This window comes from Podarcis vaucheri (assembly GCF_965113315.1).
Source record: "Podarcis vaucheri genome assembly, chromosome: 1".
Lineage (NCBI taxonomy): Eukaryota > Metazoa > Chordata > Lepidosauria > Squamata > Lacertidae > Podarcis > Podarcis vaucheri.
In genome coordinates, this window is record NC_138759.1 from 44,862,100 (window position 1) to 44,885,328 (window position 23,229).

General features: G+C 47.1%; 1 protein-coding gene and 1 long non-coding RNA gene across 2 annotated transcripts; one reads left to right on the plus strand and one right to left on the minus strand.

The window, feature by feature from the left end:
• Positions 1-2,220: 2,220 nt before the first annotated feature.
• Positions 2,221-3,094, minus strand: LOC309532092. The gene is made up of 2 exons (XR_014219594.1): positions 3,043-3,094; positions 2,221-2,995 (listed from the first exon to the last, which is right to left on the minus strand). It is a non-coding gene; the product is annotated as an uncharacterized lncRNA (long non-coding RNA).
• Positions 3,095-16,793: 13,699 nt separating this feature from the next.
• On the plus strand, positions 16,794-20,053 carry CHAC1 (ChaC glutathione specific gamma-glutamylcyclotransferase 1). The gene is made up of 3 exons (XM_082242255.1): positions 16,794-17,243; positions 17,743-17,778; positions 18,925-20,053. Exons 1-3 carry the CDS (start codon positions 16,983-16,985, stop codon positions 19,324-19,326), a joined length of 699 nt encoding a protein of 232 aa, XP_082098381.1. The 5' UTR covers positions 16,794-16,982; the 3' UTR covers positions 19,327-20,053.
• Positions 20,054-23,229: the final 3,176 nt, after the last annotated feature.

Genomic DNA, 23,229 nt, shown 5'->3' on the forward strand with positions numbered 1-23,229 from the left:
GAGAACAGAATTTATACCCCGCCCATCTGGCTGAGTTTCCCCAGCCACTCTGGGTGGCTTCCAACAAGATATTAAAATACAATAGTGCATCAAACATTAAAAGATTCCCTGAACAGGGCTGCCTTCAGATATCTTCTAAAAGTCTGGTAGTTGTTTTTTCCTTTGACATCTAGTGGGAGGGTGTTCCACAGGGCGGGTGCCTCTACCGAGAAGGCCGTCTGCCTGGTTCCCTGTAACTTGGCTTCTTGCAGTGAGGGAACCGCCAGAAGGCCCTCGGCGCTGGACCTCAGTATCCGGGGAGAACGATGGGGGGGTGGAGATGCTTCTTCAGGTATACTGGACGGAGGCTGTTTAGGGCTTTAAAGGTCAGCACCAACACTTTTAATTGCTCTCAGAAACGTACTGGGAGCCAATGTAGCTCTTTCAAGACCAGTGTTATGTGGTTTCGGTGGCCGCTCCCAGTCACCAGTCTAGCTGCTGAATTCTGGATTAGTTGTAGTTTCCAGGTCACCTTCAAAGGTAGCCCCACATAGAGCACATTGCAGTAGTCCAAGCAAGAGATAACTAGAGCATGCACCACTCTGGCGAGACAGTCCATGGGCAGGTAGGGTCTCAGCCTGTGTAGCAGATGGAGCTGGTAGACAGCTGCCCTGGACACAGAATTGACCTGTGCCTCCATTGACTCCCAGGATTGCGCTCCTGGTCCTTCAGGGGCACATTTACCCCATTCAGGGCCATTCTTATGTTCTTATGATAATATGATTAAGTGGGAAGTAGTCTGATGATTCTCACGAGAAGAGTTATGAGTAACACATCTACTACACAGCTCCAGTTCCCACAAAAGCATGCTGTGTCAAGGATAATTGACATTTAATCCCTGGTAATCTGCAACAAATTAAAATGTTGCTTGGTGAATTTTAGGTAGATATCAGAGGTTTTATCCACTTTCCATTGATAACCGAGCTGGAATGAGAAGGGCTATTTAATCCATCTTGCCATGTGTCCGACCCATCTCTATGAAAAGTGCCAAGCAGAAACTACAAGGCAGGAGTCTGCTTAGATAGGGCAGCCCTGGCACCTCACGATGGAGAAAGTGATATAAATTTAAAATGGACCTGTTCAAGTCTAGTGTGAACTAGAAAAAACAGAGATCAAACCCACCCTTGAAAACTGAAGGCACACTGTGGGTCATGTGGTTCTCAGGCACTCTCTTACAAGCAAACTGCAAGTATTACTGTGCTTTTGAAGCTCGCAGAACAATGGGTACAATAGGGCCAGATGCTGGAGACAGGGAGACTAAATGACAAGCCTCTTGCTTGCTTTGGCAGTCTTCTTGGGAAGCCATTTTGTCTCTAAGTCACCACTAATGCTTCACTTCCAAGGTCACAGCATCCATCAGAGGAACTGGCTGATGCAACAGTCTGATTCTGGGATGTGGTTTTTATGTAACATGAGAGGAGGTTATTCCCCAAAGCAAGCAAAGCCAACTAGTTGGAACCAAGCCAGAGATGCTTCCGTTGGCCGCAAGGACCATCTCAATGACTTTTACCTGAAATTATCATCTTACTATTTATGTCACTGGGACCGTTTCTGAGGTGAACTCTGACTCATAAAAAGATGATCTTCCCCCTCAGGGGCTACGCTTCCCTTTCTCTCCAGGTATGCACCCTGTGATGAACATTATGTAATAATTATGCGTAATAATCTATGTCACGCTCACAAAATGACTCCTCTTTCTCTATATGAGCAACTACTTATCAGTTCCTTTACTGTTCACATACACTTACCCCCACAGAAACAGTTCCTAGACAATCTCCACTTTCCACTATGATGTAATAGCAATGTACTGCCTTTGGGGAGCTGAAACTTAAATCACACATTTCTGGTAGCAAATTGCTTTAGTAGTGAAAATTAGATGACGCTCAGATCTGATGATACCCGAGACATTGATGATGCAGTGGTCATAGTGGTAATGTTTAAGTGGTTCATAAGTGCTTGAAGAAGGGGAAGTACTATAATTGTAATTGGGAGCTGCTTAAGAGAATGAGCTGTGGGCCACAAAGTCCCTGGTTAACATTTTACCACAGCCATGAAAGTCCAGAGTGGCTTTTAGATAGGGCACTCTCTCTCTAAGTGTCCACTGCCTATATCTGCATTTTAAGATAACAACAGTAGCCAACTTCACTGGGCTGTTTTGGGAATTAGTGAGCTGACAGACGCTAGCTGCTATTTATTTATTTAAAACGTTTCTATACCACCTACAGCAAAACCAATTTCCAGGACGGTGTTCAACAAGACAAGCAATAAATTAATTTGAAGCACTGCTGTACAGTACAATAAAACACAAATGTTTGTAGCCATAGTAAACGAGAACAGGTCAAAAATTACAAAACACCCTGGGGAATTAAAATAATGATGTCTTAACCTGGTGCCAAAAAGATTGTAAAGATTATACCCCTTTAGGGAAGATATAACAAAGCCAGGGTGTCAGTCCTGAGAAAGCCTTCTCTCTCTGCAGTTACATAATGCACTTCTAAGAGGGAAGGCTACATCATTACTAAACATCAATACCGCTGACAAATGACAAGGGGACATCAAGGATGACTATTTGTGGCTGGGTTTCTCACTAAGAGTGCTGAGATGTCCTCAGAAAAGGTACCCAGCAGAGAGAGCAGATAAGTGCTTGCCACCTGGAGAGGCCCAGTGTACAACTGACATCAACAATGCTAAACATCTTGCTTATTTCGCTCCCCCTCTGGCTGTGTACACACTGACATTTACTCTGGCTCCAGTCCACTCCTGCTGTCTGTTTTTGAATTCATGTACACACAAACTTGCCCAGGATCCAGAGCCATCTCATGGTTTCTGGAAAAAGACTGTGTTTTGATGTAGTTTCCTTGAAGCCAGCTTCAGGCCAACTTGAGCATGATATGCTTATTCAACTGATACTGAATCCCAGGTCGAAACAAAATAAAAAAATTCCTTCCAGTAGCACCTTAGAGACCAACTAAGTCTCTAAGCACCTTAGAGCACCAGTAGCACCTTAGAGACCAACTAAGTCTCTAAGGTGCTACTAGAAGGATTTTTAATTATTATTATTTTATTTAAATTTATTATTATCATTATTTTGTTTCGGCTATGGCAAACCAACACGGCTACCTACCTGTAACTGAATCCCAGGTGTGTACATTTGCACAACCTTCCATTCTGTCCAGATTATCGGGGGGGGGGTTATCAGGGGGTGGACGCAAGGGCAGGGAAACCAACAAGGTATTTCCATTGGGTGATGAAATGGGCAAATAGCAGGTGATTTCAATACACCTCAACCCATGCTGAGGGGTATAGTGATGGGCAAATCAGTCTTGAAATGCAGCAAGAAAAAACCTCAGCACATTTTAAACCGGTAATGTCTACACAGCCAGCCTCTCCTTCCCTCTTAAGGCTGAATACACACCATACATTTGAAGCATTTATAAAGTACATTTTCCCCTGTGCCCAGAGAATAATCCTGTGAAGTGTAGTTTGCTAAGGGTGCTGGGAATTGTAGCTCTGCAAAGGAGAGCACACTTCAAAGTGTTATTGCTGACCTTTAAAGCCCTAAACGGCCTCGGCCCTGTATACCTGAAGGAGCGTCTCCACCCCCATCGGACACCTCCACTGGACACTGAGATCCAGCTCCGAGGGCCTTCTGGCAGTTCCCTCTTTGCGAGAAGTGAGGTTACAGGGAACCAGACAGAGGGCCTTCTCGGTAGTGGCACCCGCCCTGTGGAACGCCCTCCCTTCAGATGTGAAGGAAATAAGCAGCTATCTTCTCTTTAAAGGACATCTGAAGGCAGCCCTGTTTAGGGAAGTTTTTAATATTTAATGCTGCATTGTTTTTAACACTCGATTGGAAGCCGCCCAGAGTGGCTGGGGAAACTCAGCCAGATGGGCGGGGTATAAATAATAAATTATATTATTATTATTACTATTATTATAAATTACTTTTGCTGGGATTCTTGTGGGGTGTGTGTCTTAAATGCATGGTGTGTACACAGCCTAAACAGTTGTACTGAGGGAAAAGAATTATCAAAGCAAAAGAATGGCTTTGCCACAAAGATCAGGAAGTGAGAAAAAGGGTTATTTACTTAACAGTAAGCTATGAGTAACTGAAGGCTGGAACTGGTTTCAAAACAGCCTGCTACAGCAGCTGAGAAAGAGGGAACATCCATTATCACCCTGCGGGGAGGTGGAGTCCTGGAAAAACTGAGTGTACATCGGATTGAAGCAGCTCCTGAGGAGCAGAAGGTTGGCTCAGCTGGATTTGGAGCAGGGTACTTTTGGGTCCTAAAACTGCCAGGGCCTGCAGCATGATGCAATCCTGACACCGCTGTGTCACCTGCACCCAGTGAGGAGCACAATCATACCACGCTCAGAAAATACATTCCAGAAGGATGGTTATATAATGCCATGACTATTCTTCGTTCATGTTGTGACTCTCATATTCCATTATGTGTTGTACAGCTACTTTAGCCAACATCTTCCAGCATGTGAGTCTGATGGTGGAGTGCGGGGTAGGGGTTGCCAGCTGTCCAGGAAAGCAACAATACAAGCAGCCTGTCCTCTTGGCCTTAAACAGAGGTGCAGAAAACAGCAGATAAAGATTTTAGCAGCACGGAGAAGAAGCGGGCACTTTCATAGCCAATGCATGAGTGGAGAATGGGGCCAAATCTGCCCCCAACCTCCATTTGAAGACCAGAACTTTGATAGCCAAGCCTTGCATACAGACTGTACTGCTCTGCTCTGTATCTCAATATTAAGGGTGGCGGTAGGGAGGCACAAATGGGACGTGGGTGGCGCTGTGGGTTAAACCACAGAGCCTAGGACTTGCCGATCAGAAGGTCAGCGGTTCAAATCCCCGTGAAGGGGTGAGCTCCCGTTGCTCGGTCCCTGCTCCTGCCAACCTAGCAGTTTGAAAGCACATCAAAGTGCAAGTAGATAAATAGGTACCGCTCCGGCGGGAAGGTAAATGGCATTTCTGTGTGCTGCTCTGGTTTGCCAGAAGCGGCTTAGTCATGCTGGCCACGTGACCTGGAAGCTGTACGCCGGCTCCCTCGGCCAATAAAGCGAGATGAGCGCCGCAACCCCAGAGTCAGCCATGACTGGACAATGGTCAGGGGTCCCTTTACCTTTACCTTTACCTTTAGGGAGGCACAAAGCTGTCACCTTCCCTTGCATGTTAGCCACATATTAGTCCAAATACCTCCACTTTTGGAGGCTGTGTGCTGCTGAATGCCAGTTGCTAGAAACCGCAGGAGGGAAGAGTGCTGCCAAGCTCAGGTCCTGCTTGCATGCTTCCCATGCTCATCCCATGGTTGGCCACTGTGAGAACAGGATGCTGGACTCGATGGGCAGCATCCAGCAGGCTCTTCTCTTAGGTTCTCCTCCCTGGGAAGCAAGCCTGGGCAGTTTGTATGGAGGTCCTGGACTGCCCAGATGACAAGATTCCCCTCTCAGCCTTGCTGATGTGGTCCAAAGGAAAGCAGAGCAATACTTTTGCACTAGCTCGGCTGCAGGAGTCCAACCGTCTTAGGGACTCCACTACCATTTTGTGTAGGGTTTACTCCTTAGTCTTAGCAAGGCAGTGAAGATTTAGAATCAGAGTTTTCCATCTCCTAGATAGGCTACCTTCCCATCCTGCATGCATATCTCAGTAAAGATAGGACAAGCACATGTTTAGCCACAGTTGGCACACTGGTTATGTTCGCTATCATTTTTCCTGGGGAGTTGATTGCAGAGCTCAGTTTCTTTGAAGCCACTTACTCTAGAGCGCCACACCCTAATACAGGTTTTAGGAGGTGCTCTTGCCCTGTACAAAACACCCAGGTGGACACATCTAGATTTCATCATGCTCCCTCTCAATATTATTAAGTTCAGGTGGCAATAATATTTGAAAAGGCAGTTTCCTTTATTCCAGGACACTCTGGTACCAACAGACTATGTGACCCTTGTTGCTTCTGCAATCATCCCTGGTGTCTGGGCAGCTGTGCAGGGGGCCAATTTATGCAGAAGCCTCTGGTGCTGAAATAGGCTCTCCAATCTCCAAGACCAGTGTCAGGTTTCTGTGGGCAAGAGGCAGTCAAGGATTTGCCCCTGGGTAAGAGATCTGCTCCTCCTCTTTGCCCTACCTTTTGCTAATTTTCACAGTCCTTAATTAACCTTTCCCATTGATTTCCCAGTGATCAAGCAAGAACAGAAGTGAAGCCAACCCTTACATAGGATAGGAACCTCAGCCTGAAGGCAGTGAAATGCTGTCTCCAAGCTTTTTATTTCTCTCCCTGTAAAAGGGCATTGTTTGTGATGCTTTCACAAGAAACCCGCTCAGACAGCAGAAGGGAGAGAGATCCAATCAGGGTACTAAAACCAGAACTTGTCTTGGTGGCCCTTCAGACATCCATGGACTACTGCTCAAAATGGCCAGATGCTGGGAACGCCCCTGCCAATCCATGAAGCAAGATGCAAAGGCTCAGTCCTGGGAATGAGTTGTCCAGGGTGATCTTGTTGCTCCATTAGCTCAATTCAACCATCTGGAAAGAAAGGGAACTAGCTCTGCTCATTCAACATGCAATTAGGAATCCTTTTCCTGAGTTTTATTCATTTGGGGAAGCACAGAAAATTGGGAAGCCAGGGCTCTGCCTCTGATGCCATGCTCCCCAAACCGTCCAAAATGCAGCAAGGGCTTATTTTCATGGTACATAAATAATATCTTTCAGATAGGTGCCAATGCTGGCAATGTTTGTGCTGCTGTTAGTTGGTTAGTATTCTCACCCTCCAAGAAGCATAGGGCTCTGCCAGAAGTCCTGTTTATTGAACATCCGTGCTTATTTGCTTGCACAAAGCTTACGCCATGTCCAGTCTATTGAACATTTGTCTGATTTGTTTACTGAGGCTGGGGAGTGTCATATAACAATGAGCATTCATTTTGATGTACTTGCACTGTATTTCTACATCTTCCTATAAATCATTTGTTTATCCCACACCTTTCAGGAGATTGGCTTGTCATTTTCCAAACCACAAAAAAATCCATTTATTTATTCGCTTTAAAAGTGGATTTGCTATGCTAGGGTGACAGAGCACTTTCGCCCACTTTAATTGCACAAACCTACATTTCCGGGATACATTTGAATCCCTCCTGCAAACTAGTGACATTCTGGAGACACTGACAGTGTGGGAGGAGTTAGGTTGTTTCTCACAATGATGCTGTGAATATTAATCTGGGAGGATAGTGAGTGGCCCAAGGTCACTCTGTGAGTATTATGGGTAAAGAGAGATTTTCACCCTCCTCTTTCTGATCCAGCACCCAATTCTGTAGGATGTCAGCAAAAACAAAAATATCTGACATGCCTTGCTGACAGCTTCTTCTTTCAAGAAGTGTAAAATGTTGAGGGGGATCTGCTGTCTTTGATTCGACCTTAACCAAGAGGGCACAGTTATGTAGCAATGTAGCATGAACTTTGGGGAAAATAATGCTGGAATTCATGATCTTCTGGAATGGTAAATGTGAGCGAAGTCAAACACATACCTTGGATTTCCAGAAAGTAGTAGTGGCCTTGGTAACTAAGCTAGAAGAGAGTAGGATAGTGGTAACCAAGCTAAACTGAATATCTTAAATCAAGGATGCCTAATGTCGTGTCCTCCAGGTGAGGTTGGGCTACAACTCCCATCATCTCTGACCATTGGCAATGCTGCCTAGAGCTGGCAGGAGCTGCTGAGACACTCTCTGCAAAATACAATGCATCTAAGCATCTATTTAAGGGCAGTATAAGATCATGTTAGGCAGGCTTGTAAAAAGCCACTCACCCACTTGCCTGTGGCTTCAGGTGACCAGACAAGGAAGTTTTTTTAAAATTAGTTTGTTCTTTATTTAACTTTCTGAACACATGCCAACAATTACTAACAGGCATGTGTCAGCAAGCAGTCTAGACAAAATCTTGTGGCCTGGTAGCACCTGAAGACACACAAAGGCATATGTAAGGACAGGCAACTGGCAGCCCAGGGGTTAAAGCTGGCTGGTTTCCATTTGAAGGCATGATAGTCTCCCTCCTTCCATTTTATCCACAGCAACTGCTTTCTCCCATGCAAGAGAAGATGCAAGCAAGTTGCTCTCTAGCCCAGGGGTCAGCAAACTTTTTCAGCAGGGGGCCGGTCCACTGTCCCTCAGACCTTGTGGGGGGCCGGACTATATTTTTTTTGGGGGGGGGGATGAACAAATTCCTATGCCCCACAAATAACCCAGAGATGCATTTTTAAATAAAAGGGCACATTCTACTCATGTAAAAACACACTATTCCTGGACTGTTCACAGGCCAGATTTAGAAGGCAATTGGGCCTGATCCGGCCCCCGGGCCTTAGTTTGCCTACCCATGCTCTAGCCCATATCTCTGATACAAAGAGCAAGTGAGAATATGGCCAAGCCCTCGCCTTCTTGTGCGCATAGCCATTGAATGAGGATGAGCTCACATATTGCACTCACAGTACTGTTGCCTCTGCAAAACCACTCCCCGCCGTGATCTCCAATACTACACGGAAGCGCCAGCCACAGAGGCGCATCCAACGTCTGTGTCTCACTTTCCAATTAGGCCTCTTTCAAGTTGGAAAGGATCCACATGATACCTGTTTCTACATGTTACAAAGCAATCTGGAAACTCATGATGGATTGCAGAGCTGATGTATAGGCTGCACACGAAGAGCTTGTTCAAGCCTCCTCCTCCTTTCCTCAGAATGTGAACAACAACATTTAGAGTCCTCTGCTTATTCTCCTCACTTGCTGCCTCCCATACAGAAACCAGGACACAGGCTGATGGGCTGAGAGGAAGGAGAGGCAGAGCCTCTGTCCCACATTGGAAAGCCCTCTCCCGGGCCTCAGCTCATGCAGAAGCGAGTCAATGTGCAGGGGGGGGGGACTCAATTTGCTAGCCTCCAGACCCTTCTGAACAAAAAAATGCTGCCCCTGACAGACCCTCTAAGTATCCCTATTTTCCAGGGACACCGCTAATTTAGAGAAGCTGTCCCGCTTTCTGATTTGATCCCGGAATGTCCCACTTTTCCCCGGCTCCCGGTGGCCGCGCAGAGCTGCGCTGGTCCCAGGACTGCAGGCAGCTCTGCGCAACCCTCAGAGCCGGTCTCCCGAGGGTTGCGCAGAGCTTCCTGAAGCCTGGAGAGCAAGAGGGGTCGGTGCGCACCGACCCCTCTCGCTCTCCAGGCTTCAGCGAAAGCCTGCATTCGCCCCATAGGACGCAGGCACATTTCCCCTTCATTTTTGGAGGGGAAAAAGTGCGTCCTATGGGGCGAAAAATACAGTATCAATGGTCTCATTAGATAGTAAAATTCATGTTAAATTGCTGTTTCAGGGGTTGTTTTTAAAAGTCTGGAACGGATTAATTCATTTTGCATTACTTTCTATGGGAAAGCGTGCCTTGGTTTTGGAGTGGACTTCTGGAATGGATTAAGTTTGAGAACCAAAGTACCACTGTAAATCATTCTGAGTCATGAATTTCAGCTCACTATAAAGAGTTTCGACTCACAAACTAGAAAGAAGAAATTGTGCTGTTTGTTTTCTTAAGCTTATAGACAAGCTTTCTTTCTCTCAGGCTTTCTGCACATGGCTTCAGTTTTATTTATGTTTCATTCTGAAACCTTATCTTGCGTTTCAGATGAATGACTCAGGTCCATCAACCATCACAAGAACAGACTGGTTGGTGCTTACCTTCAATGCTCTACAAAAGAAATGGGCATTTCCCTTCGCAGGAACTCATGTGTCAAAGATGCTAGCCTGTCGGGTTTGGATGATATGGCATTGCTGAGAGAAGCTGATTTATCTTAGTGCTGTGTCAGAAGTTAGCTGGGCTCATTAAAGGTAGTCTGGCTCATTAAAAGAAACAAATAATGAAACTAGAGTAGAAAAGGTCACAAAAACAAGAATAGTCATCTTGTTTGTAACCTTCAGAGGCAAAGCTGACAACATATTAATTCATGAATCAAGAGACTTTCAGGTCACATCTGCACCAAACATTTAAAGCATTTTTATATCCCTTTAACTGTCATGGCTTCCCCCAAAGAATCCTGGGAAATGTCATTTGTTAAGATTGCTAAGATTCATTTTCTGCCTGAGGTTGTTGTTGTTATTAATATTATTATTTTATTTATACCCTGCCCATCTGGCTGGGTTTCCCCAGCCACTCTTCCAGCAAAATATAAAAACGTAATAAATTTATGGGGAGAGGTAATTCTATACCAGCCAGGCAGCAGAAACCTCTCACCCCTTCCTTTGGTCCATGGCTGGTAAAGAACAGATATGATCCTTGAGATAGCTGAGGGGCAAAAGTGGGAGGGAGGTTCCTGCTGGAGCTTGTGAGCTACCCAGCCATTGAAGCTCTGGGGTTTAAATACAGTTTGGGACTAATGAAACTCCAAGGAGGGGGAAAGGCTTCCAGGATGAGCAAATACTGTATAACACCTTTATTCCTCTGTGCCGCAGTTGATTACCTGCAAGTTCTCCATATGTTTACTGAGATAAATTTGAGGTTGAAAGGACACGACCCGTTTCTCTGCATGTTTCCTGAAAGCTTACCTTTGGAGGAAGGAGCCATTTCTCCCTTTCCCCTGAATAATTGGTCCTAGTCTAGGGCAATTAATCTCCTCAGTCCAGTAGTTACTTGCAGGCAAATAGGTGCTATTTAAAGAAAGTGAACTCCCTCAAGTATATGGCTAGCCTATTAGTTGTGGGCCTTCCACACACCTGAACAATCTTATGTGCTAGATATGCATGCCAAAGGCACAAGTAGCTTTCTTTTTAAAAAGCAACAACAATGTAGAGCAGAGGTTTTCAACCATTATGCCATAGCACCCTGAGGCGCCTTGAATGATGGTCAGGGTATGGTTACCAGACGTCCCCGTTTCCCAGGGACAGTCCCTGGATTTACAAGTCTGTCCCCGGACAAAATCTGTCCCCGGAATGTCCCCGGATTTCATTTAATGTGCCCAGATTTATATTTAAAGTGTTGTAGATTTATTAGTAGGGAATTAATGTTCCCTACTACATCATATGGGGACTTCTGGCGAGGCAAAATGGCGGGTGCCATGGCAGTGAGCATCTCCTGAAGCCAGCCAGAGCCAACTGCGCTACCAGGCTGGCTCTGGGCTGCTGAGACTGCCACTGTCGCTGCCGTGGGGGAAACCGAAGACGCCTGGCACGTCAACTGGGGGAACCGCTGACACACCCACCCTGCAACCCAAATCAAGCCGGGAGCGAGAGCGCCCAGCCAACTGGCCAACTGCCCAGCGGTGCTTCGGGGCCAGGAAAACCCTGGAGCCGATGCAGGGAGAAAGGGGAGAGAAGGAGAAGGAAAGAGAAAAAGAGAAAGGAGAAAAAAAGAGGGGAGCCCCAACCTTGCCGCACTGCTGCCGCCGCTGCTGAGAAAGAAAGGTAGGAGAGCACTGGGAGGGCAAGGACATGTGGCTGAGCCCAGGTCCAACCCAAGCCTACTCCACGGTGGCTAGCACTCCAAGGGAGCAGGCCAGGACCCAGAGGAAGGCCATGCGACAGAGGAGACCACAGAAAAGAAGTGTCCCCGGATTCTTTGAAAAAAATCTGGTAACCTTAGGTCAGGGGTGCCACGGCCTCAGTCCCTCTTTCCTTCCCTCCCTCCACTGATGCCCTCTCACATCTCTGCCTCCCAAAGGCTTGTTTGTTGCAGCAGCCCTGCTCCTGCCACTGCTGCCTCCCAAGGTAAAGTGCTAGCCATATATTCGCCTTTGGCCAGTCTCCGTTGTGCCACTATGGTTAAGGGCATCCACTGCTCTGTGGGGCAGTGCGAGGAGGCACTGTTGGGATTAGTAACTCAGAGAAGGTTTGGGAACCTTCAAGCTTCCAAGAGGTCCAGGAGTTAACCTCAAAGGATGCAGAGCCATGGCTAAAAGCCATGAAGGCTGAACTTGGTTCCTTAGAAAGGAACAAGACCTGGGAGCTGGTTCCAATAGTACCAGGGATGAATTTTGGCATATAACTAGTATACATCATTAATAATCATAGAATTGTAGAGTTGGACGGGACCCCAAGGGTCATCTAGTCCAACCCCCTGGAACACAGGAATCATGATCATAATCATAAATCTGGATATCTATTTGGACATATAAAATGCTTACATATATGCGTGTCTTTTAAGTCAGCAGTGATGGATTTTTTTTTTGTTAATGTGAGCTGACTTTGTTGTTGTTGTTTGTTTGTTTGTTATATTTGCATAACAAGGAAAAGGGGAGGGAGAAATTCCATCTAAGCAGCCATGCGATTGCTGCAAGTTTCTACCCAATCCATAAAACCTAACCCTTTCTGAAGATTTGTTAAAATAGCAGCTTGAATCTATCCTATGTAAATATAATCTGCTTATATGAAAAACATTGCTGTTATTAACAAAACAAAACAAAAACCAGCTAGTTTGATTTATTATACATGGGTTCACTCTAACTCCATAGGTTCATGCAGTTGCCCAACAAACTGTGCAAACCAGAATCCTATGAAAGGAAGTGGTTTTCCACCAAGTCTTGATAGTTAACTAGAAAGAATAAACGTCAAGCAGAAAGCTGACGCAAGACAGGCCAAACTGAGCTGAGTTTGCATTGCACTGCCAGTTGTTACCTCGCTGTCAGTGTTCTCTGAACAGTACGATCTCTCCATGACTCTGGTTTATCTATATAAGTTTCTTAGCTGGTCACTGTCCAGCAATCTCCAGCACAGGAACATCCTCAGCTTGCTTCTAGATGTATGATGTCTGTAGCTGAAGTGAAGATAATTGCTTTTGTTACAGTCCGTTCGGATGCATCACCCCAGCTCTGTAAATGGCCTTCTTGCTTGGCTGTGATTCACCATTGTCAGAAAGAAGCCTAATCCATACCTGTGCATATGCCTCAGTCACCTGAGACTAACACACTGAATGTTCACCCTGGAGGGATAATTTGTTTACTAAATATGAGCCAGTAATTCCACTCCTCCACTATAGCCTGGCGAGGAACAGTTTCTCACAGCAAAATTCTAATCTAGCCTGACTGGGATGCAGGTCTTGCAAAGCTCCATGTCTGTTGCTGACTCTGCATACCAGAATCCCAAGGACTTGAGCCAGTCTCGATTTGTCTTCATCCAATGATATAAAACATAGGTAGACAAACTAAGGCCCAGGGGCCGGATCCGGCCCAATAGCCTTCTAAATCCAGCCTGCAGACGGTCCGGGAATCAGCGTGTTTTTACATGAGTAGAATGTGTGCTTTTATTTAAAATGCATCTCTGGGTTATTTGTGGGGCATAGGAATTTGTTCATTTCTCTTTTTTTCTTCAAAATATAGTCTGGCCCCCCCACAAGGGCTGAGGGACAGTGGGTCTCAAAGTTTTCCCACTCAGCTTCCATTGTCACAGGACCTTTCTACAGGGCTTTTTCATATACAAGTTACACTTTTATCTTCACATCAACCCCTGTGAAGTAGATTAAACTGAGGGAGAACTTATGTCATGCCACCCAGAAAGATCCATGGCCGGGCAGGGCTTTGAATGCAGGTATTAGCATTTTGGCATTTGCAGCATGCTGTCCCCTCAGAAATGGAAATGCAGGTTCTGAAGCCATGGGTTTTAAGTTAAATAAGTCCTGGACTAAGTGTTCATGTGAAAATTTTAATTCAGTATCACTTTCAAAAAATAAATCGAAGCATTAATTATTTCCCCCCCCCCAAATGATTCTGAAGGCACATTTTAAAACAAAGTACATAAACCTTGAAAAGATATTGCAAATTCTCTATGATGCAACAAGAATGGGCCCTGTCAGCTCTGTACCTTGCCCAAGGGCTGCTACAGAGGTTAACAATCATAATATAAGCAAGGTGCTTGAGATGCACCACTTAAATGTTTGACCAAGTAGGGTTAAAAAAGTCTAGTCAGTGAGCAGTTCAGCCTCTGCCTCTTCGTATCTTTCTTCCTCTGCCTGCCAAAATTGGAGAATTTGGGGCCACACCCAACACGTCACTGCCTGTTGTCTTTGAACCCACAGGAACTCTTGAGTCTTGCATGATCTATTTAGGTTACCAGGTGCTTCATGCCTCATCATTAGATATACGGGCACTCATAGTGCAGACCTTTCTCTTGCCTTGATTATTATCTCCAGACCACTATCTTTAAAGTCCATTATAGATTTCTCAGACCAATCTTTACTCTTGATGCCGAGCCAATGTTTGAATTACAGGCTGGGCAGAGGAGGGCCAGCCTACTTTTCTTTTGTGACAGTCTCCTTAACCACAGTTTCTGAAGGCAACAGGGAAACTATGGTTTCATTGAAATGGATGGGAGGAGTCAGGCAGTAGAGCTTATTGATGTATCCCCATGCCCAATAATTCAAGCACTGAGCTGCACATTGCCATTGAGATGGCTAATACCTTGACACCATTGTCAGAGCAAATTGTAACCACATCCTGTGCCTGGCCCACCCACTTCATCTCACATCCACTGCATTGTTATCCATGCATCCGGCAACCCTTGCAGAAACTGGTGAGCAAACCATTTTATTCATTCATTTTGGTCAAGTGACTAAAAGCAAGGTCAGATTCTTGCAATCGTTTTGTATTATCCCCATGCATTTTCTGCACCCCACCCCTAAATCCTAGCTAGGAGCAGGGCTTTTTGGGACCGGAACTCGCCAGAACTCAGTTCCGGCACCTCTCAGGTGGGTGGCATTGCAAGAGAACAAAGGAGGCATTCGTGGTGAATTCCAGCACCTCTTTTTCGAGAAAAATAGCACTGGCAAGTCCTTCCATCTTACCACTGTCTGCTGAGGTGGCACAACCCCTCAGGAAGCCATGAGGACCAGATCTCAGCACAGATACCCCCCACAGCAGCTGCTACTATCACCACTGACTGTTCTGCTGGCCTCAAGCAACAGTTCGGCAACTGATGATGACACAGAATAGAGAGCAGATGGTGACACGAGACATAGGCCTGGTTCTAAGTTATGAGAAGCCCTCAGCAAAATACCTTTGGTGGGCTCCCTATTCTTCTTCTCAGCAGGACTAACGCTCCCCTCTGTGCTGCCCACAGGGAGGGAGAGAGAGAGTGACTGGGTGCTCCTGCAAAAACCTCTTCACTGTCCTAAGAACATAAGACCAGGCCAAAGACCCACCAAGTCCAGCATCCTGTTCTCACAGAGGTCTATGGAAAGTCTCAAAGCAGGACCTGAGTGCAACAGCGCTCTCCCCACTCATGCTCCTCAGCAACTGACATCCAGGGATGTTCTGCCTCCAAAGGTAGAGGTACAACTTACATAGCCACCATGGCTAGTAGCCCAATCCTTCTCATCCAGGGTGAATGTCAAACATCACAGGGCAGCCTCTACCACCTGCAGTGGTGGTTTTGCCACCTCAGCAACCAAGGGGAAATCCAAGCCAGTAGGCCCTCCAAGTGGACTCTGGGGCCTCAGCAACTGCCTGGCCATGCTAAGCCAACACCCATCCTGCTCCAGCCTCTTGCGCTTAAGCCAAACAACCTCTAAGGTGCCCAGGTTCTCCTGCATGTGGGTTTCTTGTTAGCTGGAGAATATAGATCATCTTATGAGAAGGAGGATTTATGAAGATGCCTGTAACCAGAGCTGTTGGGAAGGTGGGGCGGGGGCTAGCTTGTTTTTTTTTTTTGTCCTGGGTGAAGCCTCCAGAGGGGCGCCATTGAGCACCCCAGCCTGTGTGTGTGTGTGTGTACGTAAATGCGCATGAGATGTGTCTTTGATCCGAGCTGGTATATTTCAACATAGGGTTGGTATATTTCAAAAAGAAGAATTCCCAACCCCCCAAATTGGATGAGCTCTTTTTGGGAACAAACCCAAATTGTTGTGTGGTTTTTTTTGGGGGGGGGGGATTTGAAGCTTTTTGAGCTGTCTCCACTGCTTTTTCCATCGCGTTGCCATACATCCAGGTTTTCCCCTGATATTTGCCAATTCGGCAAAATCCCCCCCCCACACACACCATTTTTACAACAAAAAGCCAGGACGTCAGGAATTTGACATCAGCTGCTTTTACCATAGCAATCTACCACAGAATACTATGGAATGGTAGAGTTGGGAGGCCCATCTGGTTCAGCCAGAGATGGAGAAAAGAGTGCCTCTTTTTCTTTGTATCCTGTATTGCTCGTTTCTATTTCGATATTTAAAACAACCAGTCGTGTACGATTCAGTCTCCTTTCCGCACATCCTTTAGATGTGCCAATATGATTTCATGGTACCCTCCCGCCAAGGTGGGGGGATCCTGCCGATCAGCACTGCTAGGCAGAGATCAGCATGTATTCTATATCACGTGCAGCGCATAAACTGGGGGCAAACTACTGCCTCTAAATGCCCTCGACAGCCGATGCACAGACTTGCACCCCGTTAAGGCCACCCGCTAAAGCAGGTCTCTCCCCACTGACCCCGATCCTCCGCCCCGCGCCTGGCTGCGCCCGCAGCCCGGCCGAAAGGACCGCCTGATGCAATCACCTGCCTCCTTTGCTCGAAAGCTTCCAGCCGAGTTGCATCATCCCGGCTTGATGCAGCGGGCGGCGGGGGGAACCCAATCGGCGCGCGCGCTCCGCCCGTGACCGACAGCTCCCTCTGAGCAATCCAGATTCCAGAGAGGCGGGACAACGCGCGGCTACCGTGACGCCGGAGGCGCTGATTGGAGAGTGGACGGCGCGAGCCGCCAGAATTCCATGACAGCTGGGTGGGGCTTGCCCGGCGAGCTGGTATTTAAAGAGGCTGGAGCTGCAGGAGGCGCGCAGTTAATCTGGGAAGCGTCCGCTTTGCTCTTGCCTCCTCGCCGCCAGCCAGCCAGCCACCGTGCCAAGCATTTGCCACCTTCTCTCCCGGGCAGCCTCCTTCCCCGGAGCGCAGGTCCAGCGCTGCTGCTTCCAAGGCGCAGGCTGCTTCCCGGGTTCCTCGCGCGGGGCCATGAAGCGGGATCCGCTGCCGCTGCACCCGCAGCATCCTTCTCCCAGCGGAGGGGAGTGCCCCCTTGGGCGGCCGCAGCAGGAGGAAGACCTGGCCGCCGCGGAAGGCGGGCCGCCCAAATCCCCGCTGTGGGTCTTCGGCTACGGCTCGCTGGTGTGGAGACCCGATTTCGAGTTCACGTCGCGCAAAGTGGGCTTCATCCGCGGCTACACCCGCCGCTTCTGGCAAGGAGACACCTTCCACCGAGGCAGCGAGAAGATGGTGAGAGGGGGCGCCCCTTTGCTGGGGGGCGGAGAGAGATCGGGGCGGGGGTGATGGATGGGCGCCTCTCTGTCCTGGGTTTCTCTCGGGATGGGGGTGGTGGGTGGGCGCCTCTATCCTGGGTCTCCCTCGAGGCGGGGGTGGGAGTGATGGATGGGCGCCTCTCTATCCTGGGTCTCTCTCGGGAAGAATGCCTGTGGGTGGCGACCCGGGTGGTGGTCCAGGTTTGGAAAGGATGGGTAGCTTATAAGCAGCATTTGCTGCTGAGGGAGCTGGTTTGAAGAGGGGCTGCAGATCCGCACTACCCCCTTTCTCTTGGCTTGACATTGCCCGTGTGCTGGCTGGAGAGCAGCTTGTGCCTCCTGTGTGGTTGGCCTGCAGTGCTGGTGCCGTGCGGGTCTTCTTGTGGAGCATCCTTGGGTGTGGCGGTGCTTCGTTTGCGCTTTCCGGGTGGATATCTGATACTGTATGTTAACTCTGATTTTCCTCTCCTGTTTAGCCTGGTAGAGTGGTCACCCTCCAAGAGGATTATGAGGTAAGTTATTTATGCCTACATCTTTATCCAGTTCATTCAACACACCTGTAAAGCAAGGCTTAAGCTGGGTTCTTCTGGGCATAATCCAGAACAGTTCTAAGAGTTCACCACCTCCCCTTTAGTTCCTGCACAGAGGGAGAAGGGGAGGTTTGTCATAGTGCTGCAGCTAGACAGGTAGCATTTGTTGTTTCTGTGGCTTTAGGAGGATGCCCAAAATGCCTCAAGAAACAATTAGACGGTTGGGATAGTGGGATGCTGTGTATATAGTAAGGGACCATGAACATGGGCTTATCTTCAGGTGATGAGAGAAAGCTGAGATAATATTTGAGACATCCTACAAGATAAATAGTTGCTGAAAAATATTTGGTATGTGGTTGAGTCAATGGTGCCATGTCCTTCCTGGAGCCTCTGTAAGAGCCGATTGGATTAATCACTCAGTGGGTAGGCTGGAGTGGAAGGAATAGCCAGTGTTTTTATAATTTAGTGGTCTCTGACTTCTCCAGCCTGCCTCAAAGTCCTTTAAAATGAGATTGGACTTGGCAGCAAGCTGTATGTTATGCATAGCTGGACAGGAGAGGAGCAAATGCAAAATTGCTTCAGTTGGTAAGGAGTGTGGAGACTGCTCTGTGAGCAAGTCTTAGTATTTCTTTGTGTTACCAAGACATGTAGTAAAATGAGCAGAAAATTGTCAAAAATGCCTTTGTGTGGAAATTTAAGTCTCTCTCGTTTATTATACAGTCATAGACCCACTGAAAGTTTAAGTCTGAGACATAATAGAGGAGCAAAACACAGCTGATCAGATGCATTTTGGACCAATCTGTAGCCTTTCTGAGAACAATGAGCTTGCTTCTGCATGAGTTTTCAGAATAAAAATGTAAAAGCGATGGACAAGGTGATCAGAAAATCTATCTGTGCTCTCCTTTCATGTCACAAAAGGAGTTGTCACAACAAGGATAATGGTGCTTTCTTTTGAAGAGGCATTTATCCATCCCTGACCAGTGCTTTTAGGAGCCTTGTGTGACCTAGTTAACAGGTTTACGTAAAAAACAGGAGTTTCATCAGCTTCCAGGATATAATAATGCATATGATTCTGTTTCTGCCTCTGTCACAGCAAGTAATCCTTGTCAATTTTTTTATTCATTGCAGGGTTGCACATGGGGCGTTGCCTATGAACTCCGTGGTGATCAAATTGCTGCTTCGCTCAAATATTTAAATATGCGGGAAGCCGTGCTTGGAGGCTACGACACCAAGCTGGTGAAGTTCCACCCCCAGGATAAAGAGACGGAGCCTATCCTAGCCCTGGTTTACATTGCAACCCCGCAGAATCCCTCCTACCTTGGTCCAGCATCTGAAGAGGACATTGCAGCTCAAATAATAGTTTCCAGCGGTCGTTCTGGCCACAATATAGAGTACCTGCTGCGGTTGGCAGACTTCATGCGCTACTTTTGCCCTCAGGTGGAAGATGAGCACTTGTTCTCAATTGAGGAGGCTCTGATCTCCATCCTGCCCTACATATACCAACCTGAGGAGTCTTCAGTGGAAGAATGAACGTGACTCTGCCCTCCAGAAGGTTTGAAGTATACCTTTTTGACCAAGAACAGGAGCAAACACAACAGACACACTTTTTAATACAACTAAAAGTCAGATTAATAAAGCCAATGGGTGAAGCAGTTTTAAGAGGGGAGGGATACTTCTTGTCACTGGACTGGCAGTGCAAACTGGAGAGAGCCTCCATTGTTGCAGGGCGAGAAGCTGCCTGAAAAATCCTCTGGAAGGCTCCAATCCTATGCATGCTAATCTGGGAGCAAGTCCTATTGCATTTGCTGAGGCTTGCTTCTGAGTAGATTTGCAAATGGGGTTTGAGGAAGCCAAACAGTGTTCTTTTTTCATCGTCAAAGGGAAGGGCCAGAAGCTACAATGTGCTTTTCTTAAAAGTGTTTCTGAAGCGCCCCTGCTCCAAATCACCCTAAGCAGGGACTTGGCAGCAATGTTGAAATGCTGTGAGCTTTGCTCTACCTCACAAACTGGCAGAAGAGCCACAAGTGTGTGGCACAGAGTGTCTTCTAGGTCAAAGGAGTCGGCCTCTTTCTCCAGCTTGACCTTCACTAGTACGCCCAGGGTTGAGTGCAATATGAACTTGTGACACCTTCTGTAGGCTCAGATGGGGCCAAATTTGCTTTCGACTTGTCTTAAGTGAACAGTTAATGCACTACTTTTTATATATATAACTTGAAGATGTATTTATTGTAATGAATATATATATATATTTCTTGAAGGGAAAGTGTCCAAGTTGTTTGCTCGTCTCCTAGTAAATGCCCTGCAGGGCAGGGAATGCCGCAAGTTTGTGTGATGGGATCATGCCTTCTGGTTTCAGAACCATTCTAGGTACAAGAGTTTCCAATCTTAGTTGGCAGCCACAAGCCAGCTCCATTGAGGCATCATTCTGAAAATAGTTCAGCTATGTGCCACCTGGTGTACAATACTACTGTCTTCCTCCTGTAAATACTACATCTGTCTCCTTTCTGCTTATGTGACTGCAAGGTGTAAGCACCAAAAACTGTCATTTATATCCAATTTTCACTACATTGATTCATCAAACAGCTCTCCCCCCCTCTCCCCCAATATCTAAGCTTTGTAAAAGCACAAGACATTAATGTCTCTGGATTCATTAGGCATGAACATAAAAGGCCTGTGCTGAGTAGACTTGAGCACTGGTGGGGATCTGTGAGCCATTCAGATGCTGTTGGACTCCCAACTCTCATCAGCCCTAACGATCAGGGATGAGGGAAGCTGGAGTCCAGCAACAGGTGAGGACCCTGATGATTGGACAAGGTAAGGTAAGCTAGGCTGGCTGTAGTTCCCTGTTTCAGTGACATTCTGTGAGAGACACTGCTGCTCGTGCTCTTTTGTTAACACATCTTTGGACATTGTGTTCCAAGAGGAGAAGAGCCCAATACTTGACATCTCACTGCTGTTTGTGTACATAAGGAGGAACTGTGTGTGCCTCTTGTGCCCAGACATAAACCGAACTGACATTATAGTTAACATCAATTAGAGAAGGGAAACTTTATTGGTCTTACCATGGATTTATTGGTCTTTGCCATGGGATTTCTTGCAAAAGGTATATGGAGAGACCTGGGTAACTACCCATCTGCAAAGCTGTTGTTCCTTCACCAACAGCCAGTTGACCTGGGTCATCTGAAATGATTTGCTCAGCGTTTTTTCTGCAGCGCATCTGTCATAAGCACTACATAATGGGGTGCATGATGTATGGGTTGATGTGGCCCACACGTCTCCCACCCCTGAGGGTCTTGCATCAAGATGGCATCCTTGTCCCTTTCAAATTCCATTTCTAAAACTTGCAATGGACAGGATGTGCATGATGCCTCTGCAACCTCTCCATGTGGAGAGCAGAGGGTTTATTATCTTGCACACCCACCACCAGCAGCTGAATGTCTCTCCCATAAGGCAGAAGTGACTTGTCATTTGGAAACTTCTTTTCTGCGCTTGAGAGCAGCGGAGGCACCATAAAAGCGCAATGCTACTGAGCAACCTTCCTCTCCTACCCAGTTCAGACAGTAGTGGTAACTGCTGAAGCCCCACACCTTAGCGGTTTTCTTGAATGAAAGCAGGTGCTAGACTGAATCTCCTCCTGCATTCTAGAAGCGTTCAGTTCCTGCTTCTGGTGCCTTGGCAGGGATTAAACTCATACTGGCTAATGCCCAATTTTGTTTGGCCACAATTAATGTTCAGTAGATGAAGCTGGAAGCCTTCTGCCATGGGAGTATTTCTCTCTGCATATTTCAGTGGAGAAATTTGAATATCCTGGGAAACAAAAGTGCTGTGTTTGGCCCTGAACTGCAATTTTGTCCCCCACTATCACACTGCAAGAATGCCTATGAAAATATTTTTTAGAGTTTGGACTGTGGCTGCAAAAGTGGCATAAGCACCTACTGCCCATCACATTGCTGGTGCTGAAAACCCATGCACCTCATACTGACATTGAATTGTGGGGCAGGGACACTAGATACACAAACATAATTTTAAGCCAGAGATGGGAAAGATGTGGCCCTCTAGATAGTGTATCCTCATTTCCCATCAGCCCCAGCCAGCATTGCTGAGGGGAGCTGTAGCCTATCAACATCTATAGTTTCCCCACTCCTAGTCAAAACACTTCTAGATGTGGAGCCATCACTATTAGGCTCACGACCCTCTGCAGGGGCCCATGGCCAAGCCTCAGAACATTCCACCTCTGCTGCTGGATGTTCTATTTTGTTGCTGTCACCCATCCACTTGCCCTCTCTAAACATGCTGTCACTGAGAAGAGGAGATGGTGGCACAGCATCTTCCATTTGGCTTCACCTTTCCCTCTGGGCAGCTGTCTGGATGGGTCCCAGAGGGAGAAGGCAAGTGAATGGGCAGCCGTGAAGAGAGAAGCCCCTCAAAAAAGGCTCCCACTGTGGGCATTTTGCTCAAGCACCTCCTAAAAACAACAACCCCAGAGCAGTGATGGAGCTCCACGGTAGTGAGAGAGGTCACCCAAAACATGCTCACCATTGGCAAACAAGCACATTTTTGTTTTCTGGTGGTGACTTTGTTTTCTGAGCTGTTGCTGCCCAGCTCAGGTGCTTGGAGAAGGACATGCAGTCTCCTCTGTTGTCACAATGAGCCTCTGAGCATCTCTGGAGGTGCAGAATGCCTTGCTGCTTTCAGAGTGTTTCCAAAGTTCATGTTCAGAGTGGCAGCAAGGATGGCCCTTGCTCCCTGCTCCAGAATCCAGATCAGGAGGACCTGGGTGTTTACACTGGCCCTGCAGCATTTGCACAGCATCTCCAAAGTGATGTGATGCCACAGAGAAAAAGACCTTTGGAAGAGGGGCTTGGTGGGCCTCGGAGGCTGTGCATTCCTAATCTTGAGTGCACAAATCTGCATCTCCTCTTAACAACGTGTTGTTGTTTTTTAAGCAGCAGAAGGGCTGTGGAATAACCACATTACACAGATACTCTGGGAAGAGTCTTGTGAACCAGATTAAGTTCTGGAGGGTTCTCTTATCAAGCTGTTGTTGGAATGGTAGAAAAATGCCTCCCAGGGCAAGAGCTGCATCTGAAGTGCAGAAACACAATTCTCTCCCTGCAAGGATGCCAATAAAGGCTCAAGGGAGGAAACAAGGGAGCTGCCTGCCTTTCCACTTCCAAGAAATAGTTATGAAAGAACCGGGGAGGCTGCCTTGTCCTGCATTCAATGCACGAAGAAATCTGTTCTCCCACGAGTGACAGAAGCAGGAGACACAGAAGCCGAAATGCAACTGCTGATTTGATCTTTCTAGGTTTAACTCAAAAGTGGGTCCTCAAGGCAGCTTTGCCTGCGCATTGCATATATACCAGCACTCACATTAACCGCTCTCTTTCTTAAAAGTGCACATAAACAATTCTCTAAAAATCAGCCCGTAAC